The sequence below is a fragment of the Mus caroli genome, chromosome 3 (assembly GCF_900094665.2).
Source record: "Mus caroli chromosome 3, CAROLI_EIJ_v1.1, whole genome shotgun sequence".
Classification (NCBI taxonomy): domain Eukaryota; kingdom Metazoa; phylum Chordata; class Mammalia; order Rodentia; family Muridae; genus Mus; species Mus caroli.
In genome coordinates this window covers 30,605,969-30,616,663 of record NC_034572.1, presented here as the reverse complement: position 1 = coordinate 30,616,663, position 10,695 = coordinate 30,605,969, and the positions used below count along the sequence as shown (strand labels likewise).

Sequence of the window (10,695 nt, the reverse complement as noted above, 5' to 3'; positions counted from 1 at the left end):
GTGTGTGTGTACATATATGCTGTGCTGTATGTGTGTGTGTACATATATGCTATGCTGTATGTGTGTGTGTACATATATGCTGTGCTGTATGTGTGGAGAGCAGAGAGTAACCTGCTGGAATTCATTTTCTTCTTTTGCCATGTGGGTTCTGGGGACCAAACTAAGGTCATCAGTCATCAGGCTTGGTAACAAGTATCTACCCACTAGGCTGTATGGTCAGCCCTGGTCACATTCCTGAAGTTTGAGCAAGCTGTAGTGAGACAGGAACTCTCATACTCTGAAATGTAATTGAAGCAACTGGTTAGCAGTCACAGTGTGCATATCCCATCATCTAGCAAGTTCAATTCTAGGTATCTCACTTTTTAGAAAGTTATGTACAAGAAGGTCACCATGCTTTCTGTTCTGCTTTATACAATAGTAAACCATGTTGGCAGCAGTTCCAATATCTATTATACAAGAGCCTCTGAGGAAACTACCTGAGCAGAGAGAAGAAACTTCATTTTAGCAGTTCCAAATCCTATCAGCACATTACCATAATACAGAAATTCAGAAAATGTTAGAGGGAAGTAATAAATGGAAAATGATTATGCCTAAAAGGGGATGGAAAACTGAGAAATGGTTTAGATGTTAGATGGAGAACTAACAAAAAGACTGGGTGGACTCCCAGTCTTCATGAGGTAAGCAAGCAGGGTCAAGAGTCTGCTGAATAATGGTGCAACACGAAGAGAAACAGCAGGAAACGGGGTGCAAAAGTTGCCATGGAGGGTGCTAGGTTTTGTTTCGTTTGTTTTACATATTCTACTTAAGGGCTATAAAAGGCTTTACTAGTTGATCGGGTATCTTAGTTAATTTTCTGTTGCTGTGAAGAGACACTATGAGGGAGGCAATCAAAAATACCATGTAAGGCATGAAGGAAGGAAAGCAGCTAGCAGACACCTAGGGAAAATATTCCAAAGGAAGGAAGGACGGAAGACAGAAAGACAGATGGACAGACAGAAGAAAGAAAGAAAGAAAGAAAGAAAGAAAGAAAGAAAGAAAGAAGGAAAGAAAAAGGAGAGAAAAGAAAAGAAGGAATCTTTTACTTTATATGGAAATAAAAAACCCAGAATTGCTAAAAATAATTCTGAACAATAAAAGAATTGGTGGAGGTATTAGCACCCCTGATTGTAACTTATACTACAAAGCTGTAGTAATAAAAACAGCATTGTACCAGAATAAAAAGAGACACACTGATTAACTGAATACAAGTGGAGATCTAGACATAAGTCCATATCTATGGATATCTGATTTTTAATTTTTTTGAGATTAATTTAATCATACAATATCCATTTCTTCCCTCCAAACCTCATGTATGAGATTCAATTTTTTGATATTTTAATTCCTTTTTTATTGAAAATGCATTGAGCGCTAAAGGTCTACCTTTATAATAAACAAGAGCAGTAATAGCAACTCACACTAAAATAAACCATACTTCTGTTAGTTACTATTTTTCTGTTTGGGACAGTTTAAAGTTTTTCCTTTGTCACAAAAACAGAAATGTACCTATACAAAGGTTCAAAATAGGCCATCTTCTAAAACAAAAGACAATGATTCACAAAAGACTATAATAAAACATGTAACAACAGTTGATACAAACCTAAGAGGTTAAAATCAGTCACATCTGAAGTGTTTTGTGTAAGATATCACATGAAGAAAAGAATTTATCAATGTCTTTAAAATACAGGTTTGTTCATAGACAATCTGACAAGTTACCATAAAATTCATGGCCTCTTTTTCTTAAATTGTGTGTTTGTGTGTGTGTATATTCCTAAATACATCAATACTTGTATGTACATCTTTCCACGCTGACCATTTGTTATTGGCTAATTGTCAGTTGGTGTGCTCTTCCCTTGGGAAGACTATTATCTCCCTTCTTACCAGCATTCCTTAGTTGCCTATAGTTCTCTATCTAGGGCTGATTTCTTGTGAGCTTCCCCCTTCCATGTTAACACATCTTTTGGTGTCCTCCTTGTTCGACTCAGGCAGCCATGCTGGTAAGACTTAATGGGTCTCACCATTAAGACATTAGACATTCAGACACTTCCAGGAGCTGTTCCTCTGGTGTTTACAGTCTTCCCATACCCTCTTCTACAATGGTCACTGATCTTTAGGTGCAGTAGTTTAGAGAACTGAGTTTTGACAAAATGGCCAAGATATATACTGGAGAACAAAGAACATCTTCAACAACAGGTTCTGGTCAAACTAAATAGCGGAATGTAGGATGAGATTAGATTCACATCTCTCATCCTGCACAAAACTCAACCACAAATGGATCTCAACGTAAGACCTTGATATCTCAAATCTGATAGAGGAGAATGTGAGAAATATGCTTAAACTTATAGGCACAAGAAAGGACATTCTGAACAGAACCCCAATAGCACAGGCACTGAGGAGACCAATAATGGGCAAATGAGACTTCATGAAACTACAAAGCTATTGAACAGCAAAGGATATCAATCACAGAGGGTTGGTATTAAGAATCTATACAGTTTTTAAAAAACTAACCATCAAGGAATAACCCAATTTAAAAATGGAAAATGAAACTAAACAGAATTTTCTCAAGATTACATACAAATAGCACATGCATTTAATCTCAGTACTTAGGAAGCAGACTGAGGCAGGTGGTTCTCTGGAGTTCCAGGCTAGCTTAGTCTATATAACAAGTGCTAGTCAGAGCCATTGGGGGGTGGGGAGCACAAGAGAGAGAGAGTGCATACACAAATGCTAGGAAAGTGGAACATGGATTCACCGCTGGTGGGAACACAAACGTGTACACCACTATGGAAACCACTATGGAGTACAACGCTCCTCAAATGCTGGAAATAGATTTGCACAAGATCCGGCTATACCATTCTCAGGCTTATAACCAAAAGACTCTATATTCTACCTCAGAGATACTTGCTTATCCATGTTCACTGCTGCTCTAGTCACAAGAGTCAGGAAATGGAAACAGCTTAGATGTCCATCAAGCTGGCAAGTAAATAAAGAAAATGTGGCATATTATACAATAGAGCATTATTCAGCTGTTAGACAACAAAATTATGAAAATTTCAGGTAACTATATGGAACTGAAAACAATCATCCTGTGTGAGGTAAGCAAAACCCAGAAGCACTGCGTTTTCTCTCATGGGTTGACGCTTTTCAGCTTTAGGTGTGTGCATTTCATTTGGAGGACACAGACAGCTTAGGTAACTGGTAAAGGGGCATGGGAGAGGAGAGGAGTCTTTCATGGAAAAAACTAGAGTGTTACAAAGGAGGAACCAGTACAGAAAAGATTAAATGGTTTGATGATGGGAGGACAGGGTAGAGGAGGGAATTTGAAAAGTCCCATAGAGGTCTACTATTGTGGAAGCTTCCAGTTTAAATGGAGTTACTCTATCTCGAGAGGACAATAACCCAACTAGATATCCACTACTAAATGAAGCTCCCAGGACCAGGAATGGGTTACCTCTTTTTGAGTTGTTTGCCAAAGGATCGATAACCCCCACCTCCAAGTACAGGCTATTATTGCCAATGCTATTGATTACTCTCCAGAACTTGACAGTAAACCGCTATTGCTGAAAGCATCACACGCTTGAGTTACAGAACCAATAGATACCCAGTTGGCACTGAACTGGTAGCTTCATCTCTCCTGCCTAGAGTCCATTGTGCTGTACATTACAAGAAAGTAATCACTGGTCTCACCCAGCTCTGAACACTACAACTACAGTCACAACCTGCCGGGCAAGATATGCTCACTGATGCACTAGCAGCTCGAGTGGTATGGGAGGAACAGACTGAATTAGCTTTAAGGTCAGCTCCATGAGATACGTGACACCACCATTCATGACGCCAAGAACCTGTGGCTAGATAGATCACTGGCTCTAGGGAAAAACCTACTACTAACTTGCTAAATGGACATGCCAATAAACAACTTTTACTGACTTATTGCTATACCCATAGACTACCCACTGCACTACCCGACCCTCATCAGAGAAACTGCTTCTTGCAATATATGGCAATTAGCACAGAGACCCATAACTGGTCAACATGTGGCAAATAAGAGCTGCCAGAGTGCTCAGCCCTGATTGGACATCTATATAACCACCCCACCCCCACCCCCAAGACTCAGGATCTGTGTCAAAGAATTGAAAAGATTAAGGTGCAGACATGGTGAATGACTTCAAATCAACTTTTCCAGACACACTGGGGCAGATACAGATACAAATTCATAACAGTTGTGACAACATATACAAGGCCTGTACAAGATCAAGCTAGAGAAAACAAACTCTCAGCATGGAGGAAGTGAAGTAGGCATGATATTACACCCTTAGCTGAAGAGCCGTTGGCATTTAATTGCTGCCAAGGGAGGAAAATAAGTTTGCTTTCAATGGTGACACCTGGTATACTGCCCTCACTCTGGGGAAAGCTGTATATCCAGGCTCTGAAGCAAGGTCCCTGAGTGCTCTGGGAACACCTAGACACACCTATCATGTCACCTTAACCAAAAGAAAAATTTGATATTTAAGAATATATTCCCAAAATCCCAACACTCAGGAAAATGAGCAGGAAGATCACAAGTTAAGACCAGCCTGTGATACATTAAAAAAAAAAAAATCCTTTCAATAGATAGATATAGACATAGATAGATAGACAGACAGAGAGATATGAATATAAAGATATTCAGATTTAATGTGTAATGTGCTCCAAAGAATGCAAAGCTTCTTTTTTTGTTGTTTTTTTGTTTGTTTGTTTTTTTGGGGTTTTTTTGGTTTTTCTGAGACAGTGTTTCTCTGTGTAGCCCTGGCTGTCCTGGAACACACTTCGGAGACCAGGCTGGCCTTGAACTCAGAAATCCACCTGTCTCTGCCTCCCAAGTGCTGGGATTAAAGGCGTGCACCACCACCGCCTGGCTAAAGCTTACTTTTAAAATGTTATATAGCAGTACTAGTAAAAATAAAACATGAGCCACAGATGCAAGCCACATACATTATTTTTAAATTTCTGAATAGCCACATTTTAAAAATAAACAATTAAATTTCTTCATTATATTTATTTATTGTTGGGGAGTGGGCACATGTCAGCACACAAATGTAAAAGTCAGAGGATAACTTTCAGGAGATAATTTCTCCTTCTACCAAGTGAATAGCAGAGGTCAGACTGAGCACATTTACTGAGTATTTATTACAGTAATTGGTAACAAGTACCTGTTCCTGCTAAGCCATCTTTCTATTACAGAAATAAATATAACTGAGATATGTCACATTTTTCTTCTGTTTTAAAATCCATTATGTTTTATATTTAAGAAAATTTCAATGTGAGCCAGCCACATTTCAAGTATATTAGACAGAACTGTGATGCAGGATAAATCTTTTAAAATGATTATTATATTGAAGAACATTTGGCAATCAGGTACAATCCAGTGCAAACTGAGATAGAGAGGGAAGCTTCGCTGTGTTTGCAGGTTCAAGGCTCTGCTCTGCTAAGTGACCTGACGGAGGAGGCTAGAGAATGATGAGAGCAGCATGGTGACCACAGTGAGCTGGAGCTGGAGAGGGGGCTTCACTCCTGTGCTGGCACAAACAAGGCAGGGAGCACAGACCCAGCAAGTGTGCTCACACATTTGATAACAACACCCAGCGAGTTGTGGCTAAGAACTGCCAGTTTCCTCAGTGAATCAGGAGGCTGAAGGGACATCATGAACAGTGTAAGAACGGCACTGCAGCGTGCCCCAGCTCACATCTTCCTCATCCAACCCCCAGATGCTGGGATTGCAGACCTGTCCCAGCAGCTAAACAAACACCCGCAGCCTGCTAGGTTGTGGTTGCATGCAGTTACAATCATTTTCTACATTCTTCTGGACTAGTCAGACTTAAATTTTATCACTATATTGCTAAACTCAGAAATAATATTCATTATTTCCTAATCTACTCATTATCCAGAAAACATTCTCAAGACTAACTGTAGCCCAATATAGGGGGCTGACTGAGAACAGTCATGAGTAAAAGCCTCATCACGTTCACATAAAACAGGATTTAGCAAATACCTACAAACAAGTAAGTTCTATGAAAACATGGCACTATGTTGTTCTGTAATGAAACCTTATAGGTCATCTAAATATATTCGTTTATAAGAATTTTTGCTTAAAGGTAGACATCAGCACTATACAAATAAATATGCTATATGAGTTTTCCTCTCTTACCACAAATTTTAGCAGCTGCATGTGGTCAACAGCTACCACTAGCATGTGTAAAGCTGTGGGTTTGACTGCCAGCACTGGCAAAGTAATAAATGATAATAATAATAACAACAACAACAACACACCAGGCATCTATCGGTCCTATGCTGTTATAATTGAGATGCTGTTAATGACAGACTATAATGACTTAGTACAGCATGTTACTGAAAAGGGCTACACTATGAATATGAGCTACACCAGAAATACATAATAACTTTCAGCATAAAATAATTTGAAGCCGGGCGTGGTGGCGCACGCCTTTAATCCCAGCACTCGGGAGGCAGAGGCAGGCGGATTTCTGAGTTCGAGGCCAGCCTGGTCTACAAAGTGAGTTCCAGGACAGCCAGAGCTACACAGAGAAACCCTGTCTCGAAAAACCACCAAAAAAAAAAAAAAAAAAAAAAAAAAATAATAATTTGAACATTATGTGTGAAAGAAAAACAAAAAAAGAAAAAAAGAAAAGATATTCCACATGTTTTCACTATTTTCATAAAGGGAAAATGTCAGTTTTTATCATGATTTCTCATCATTAGGCAATTAAAAATATTAAATAGAGATAAGAAATCAATCAATTTTTTAAAACTGCAAATAAAATAAAACAGAAGATATAATTGTCTCTATCATAAAAAGACAGCAAGTTAAGTTAGATGTCTCAGGAAGCAAATGAGAACCTGAGTTTGATTCCTGAGACCCACAAGGTAGCAAAGAACTGACTGGCACAGGGTGTCTTGACTTACTTACACACACACACACAAACACACTAAGCAGTAATCAAAAATTAAAAACAAAAAGTATCTTTTTTTTGGTTAAATTATTGGTTAAAAGCCAGGATTCATATGAAATGTTCCAAAACATTTCCAAAACAACCTGTCCCTATGATTTATTGACTTACCCAAATTTTCCCTTTTATGAATTTTACAATTAACATAATGCTGGTGACTAAACCCAGTGAGCAAAATAATAATAAAATTTGCATTATTTGTATATAAAATTTGTATAATTTGAATAATCCAAGATAGACCCTTTGAACTGAATTCTCGGAGTAGCAACTAGAAAGGCTGTTTATTACTGAGCTAGTACAATATCCTTCGTTCCTTTGTACACACTGTCCTTAATTTGTATTTAAGTGATTACACAAACTTAGCAATTCAAAGTCCTGCTTTGGCACAAGGTTTTGGTTTTTTTTTTAAAGATTTATTTATTTTTATTTAGATGAGTACACTGTAGCTGTCTTCAGACACACCAGAAGAGTACATAAGACCCCATTACAGATGGTTGTGAGCTACCATGTGATTGCTGGGAATTGAACTCAGGACCTCTGGAAGAACAGTCAGAGCTCTTAACTTACTGAGCCGTCTCTCCAGCCCTGGCACAAGTTCTTAAAGACTTGATTATCTTAAAAGTAAAACCAGTGACAGGCAACTAAATATCAGAGATAGTATTTTTTTTTAATGGAAGACAACTTGTTCAACTTGTTAGTCAGGGCCATGAGACAGCTGACTTAAAAATGACCACACAGCTTCTGGTTTATCCCTTTCAGCCATAAATATAATGCCATTTCTCCCAACATTACCAGATTTCTATCTGGATGATAGGAATGATCATATAGAAAGATTTTATTCAAGCTAACAAAAAAGTACCTCACACTGAGAGACTGTCTTAACATACTGGGAAAGGCTTGAAAAAACAGCCTTAAAAACTATTTTCTCACCCAAAACATCAGATAAAAAGGTGTTAAATCTTTTATTTACTTGACGACTGAGAAGTCAAAAGCAGATCAGATTTGTAATAATTAACTTCCTTACTGTACTGGCTTGCCACAAGAAAGCCAGTGTGGATTAAATGACATCATTAGCTTGGATTCCCAATAAAGCTGGAATACTTCAATTTGCAACAGTTAGCTAAAAATAAAGACCCACCATTTGTATGAGGGAGTGGCAGGCGGTTCTAGTTTTATTTATAAATTTCTTTATTTAAGAATGATGCTTACTGTAAAATAAACAGGAGACTGACTGAAATACATACTTTTTAGTTTTTACCTGAAAAGCTGTTCTACCACAAGAAAAAAGAATGAAGATTTTGGTCTCAAAACAGGACATTTCTGTTTCTCTAAGATTTATCACTGCCTTGAAACCTCGTAAAAAAAAAAAAATACTGCAATTGGTACAATTTCGAAATTAAACAGCATATAGATTAGCATTCCTAGAACTGAAGTGATGTCTGCCTTAACTGTCACTGTCGCCTTGGCGTTGTTATTTTCTGGGCTGCAAGTGCCAAGGGACATGAGAGATTTTCGTCTGTGAATGGTTTCTGAGAAAGGTGACGCTTTTTAGACACTTAAGTCACTCTAAGGTTTTCTTTTTCTTTTTCCAGGTAATACAGTAATGTTCAAAAGTTAACCACTGGCTCCTAACCCGTGCGTTCTAACCGCCTCGAGGGGTGGGTGACACACAAGAGATGCACAGAGAAGTTGCATCGGTCTGCGGTGAAGACCTTTCCGGCGCGCCTTCCTCCTAGGCCCAGGGCGAGCTTCCGCCGGGAGGCCGAGGAGGACCCAGACCTCCTCCGGAGCCCGCACGAACCTAGTTCGGAGTCCGGGGGAGCCGCCTGACCCGCGCCCCGCGCCGCTGCCTCCGTCACCTCGGGGCCCGCGCGGCTCCCGACCCTCAGCGGCCGCAAGCTGCAGTGCATCCCCGCGCTGTGCGGAGCCCGGGCCGAGGGAGAGCCGCGCGCCCCCGCCGCGGCCTAGCCCTCGCCGCCCAGCCGCGCCACCCAGCCCTCACTTACCAGCTGCTGCCGGACCCAGCGCCACATGCCCCCGCCGTCGCCGACGCCGTCGTGGCCCGCCGGACGCGGGGCCGAGCGACAGCAGGTGGAAGAGGACTCCGAGTGTGACCGGAGCAGGCGAGCCCCTCGGGCTTAAGTTCCGCTCTCTGCTGCCGCCGATTTTCTATCCGAGTCGGGTCCCCATCCCGCCCGCCACCCCGGCCCGGAGGTCCTACAGGCGCGGCCTGGCTGCCAACCGCGCCCGGAGCAGCACTACTCCCCGCTGCGCCGCGGCCACCTTCATCTCTGACCGTTGTCACCCGAAGCACCGTCGCCCCCACGGCGCCGCCCCGCCCTCGCCCGCCATGGCCCCGCCCCCACGGCGCCGCCCCGCCCTCGCCCGCCATGGCCCCGCCCCCAAGCCCTGTTCCCCTCCCTCACCTGCTCTGGACCCGCCCGCCTCCTTACCTCTCCGAGGCCCACCCTTCCCTGTTTCCGCGCAGGGTTGCCCGCCCCTTTCCGGGGCGGTGTGTCGCGAAAACGTGAGCGCTGTCAGGCTCGCCCGCTCTATGGGCCTTTTTCGAGTTTTTGTACCTTGGCCAGCTAGGCTGCAGCAACTCCTCGAGGGGGAGATGGCTCTGCCCTGTCGCAGATCTTCCTCCTCCCCCACCAACCCCCCCATCCACTCCAACATTCGGATCCACATCAGCAAATGTATGTGACCAAAAGGTCGGTCCCCAGAAGCCTCCCCGTATTGGTACCATTAAAATATCAAAGACTTACATTTGGAGAGGGAGATGATTATGATCAAACTAAATTGTACAAAATTCTCATAGAAAAATTAAAAATTTTTTAATTGTCAGAGGCATTTAATTGCTTCACACATAACTCAGCGAGTAACCAAAGTGGACTAATATTGGGGAAAGTTTGAGATTTCTCTGTGAGAGTCCAGCCTGCACCTCAATTTCTGGAGCTATTGCTGAGTTCCTATCCTGATGAATTAAGCTGGAAAGGCTAAGCATGCAATGAAAACTACCCTCAAAGTAGCTTGACCTCTCTAACAAGGGTGTGGATAACTGTTAAGATTCATTCTGCAGAAACCCAAATCTTTAAAAGTAACATTCTGCAGAAACCTAAATCTAAGCTACGGTGATTAGACAAATCTATCTTTTGGTTTCAGTAGTCATTTCTTAGATAATCCAGCATTGCAATTAGAGTCTTTCCGTTATCTATGGCCTATAAAATCTGCAACGGAGCCGGGCGTGGTGGCGCATGCCTTTAATCCCAGCACTTGGGAGACAGAGGCAGGCAGATTTCTGAGTTCGAGGCCAGCCTGGTCTACAGAGTGAGTTTCAGGAAAGCCAGGGCTATACAGAGAAACTCTGTCTCAGAAAAAAAAAAATCTGCAATGGATTTTTTTTTTTAATATATTATAAATTACCCAAATTTAGGACAGATATTTAAAAAGAAAAAGGAACCTTCGTTTTGCTCTTATGCCCGACCCTTACTCTATGGCACCAGCATAAAGTTACTGGAATGTTTTTAGAGAAGTGTTTGCTTATTTTTTTCTTTAAATGGACATTGCACATGCGGGGACTCATGACTCCAGCTGCATATGTAACAGAGGATGGCCTAGTCGGTTATCAGTGGGAGAAGAGGCCCTTGGTCCTGTG

General features: G+C 41.6%; 1 protein-coding gene across 3 annotated transcripts in view; it reads right to left on the bottom strand.

The window, feature by feature from the left end:
- Atp11b (ATPase phospholipid transporting 11B (putative)) overlaps window positions 1–9,395 on the bottom strand; it is a 103,046-nt gene extending 93,651 nt beyond the window's left edge. For all 3 annotated transcript variants that reach the window (XR_003836176.1, XR_003836177.1, XM_021157859.2), the window contains exon 1: window positions 9,044–9,395. Coding sequence is in view for 1 of the 3 variants with exons in the window: in XM_021157859.2 (XP_021013518.1) it covers window positions 9,044–9,070 (27 nt within the window). In the remaining 2 variants the exon portion in view is untranslated. The remainder of the gene's footprint in view (window positions 1–9,043) is intronic.
- Between the last annotated feature and the right edge of the window lie 1,300 nt (window positions 9,396–10,695).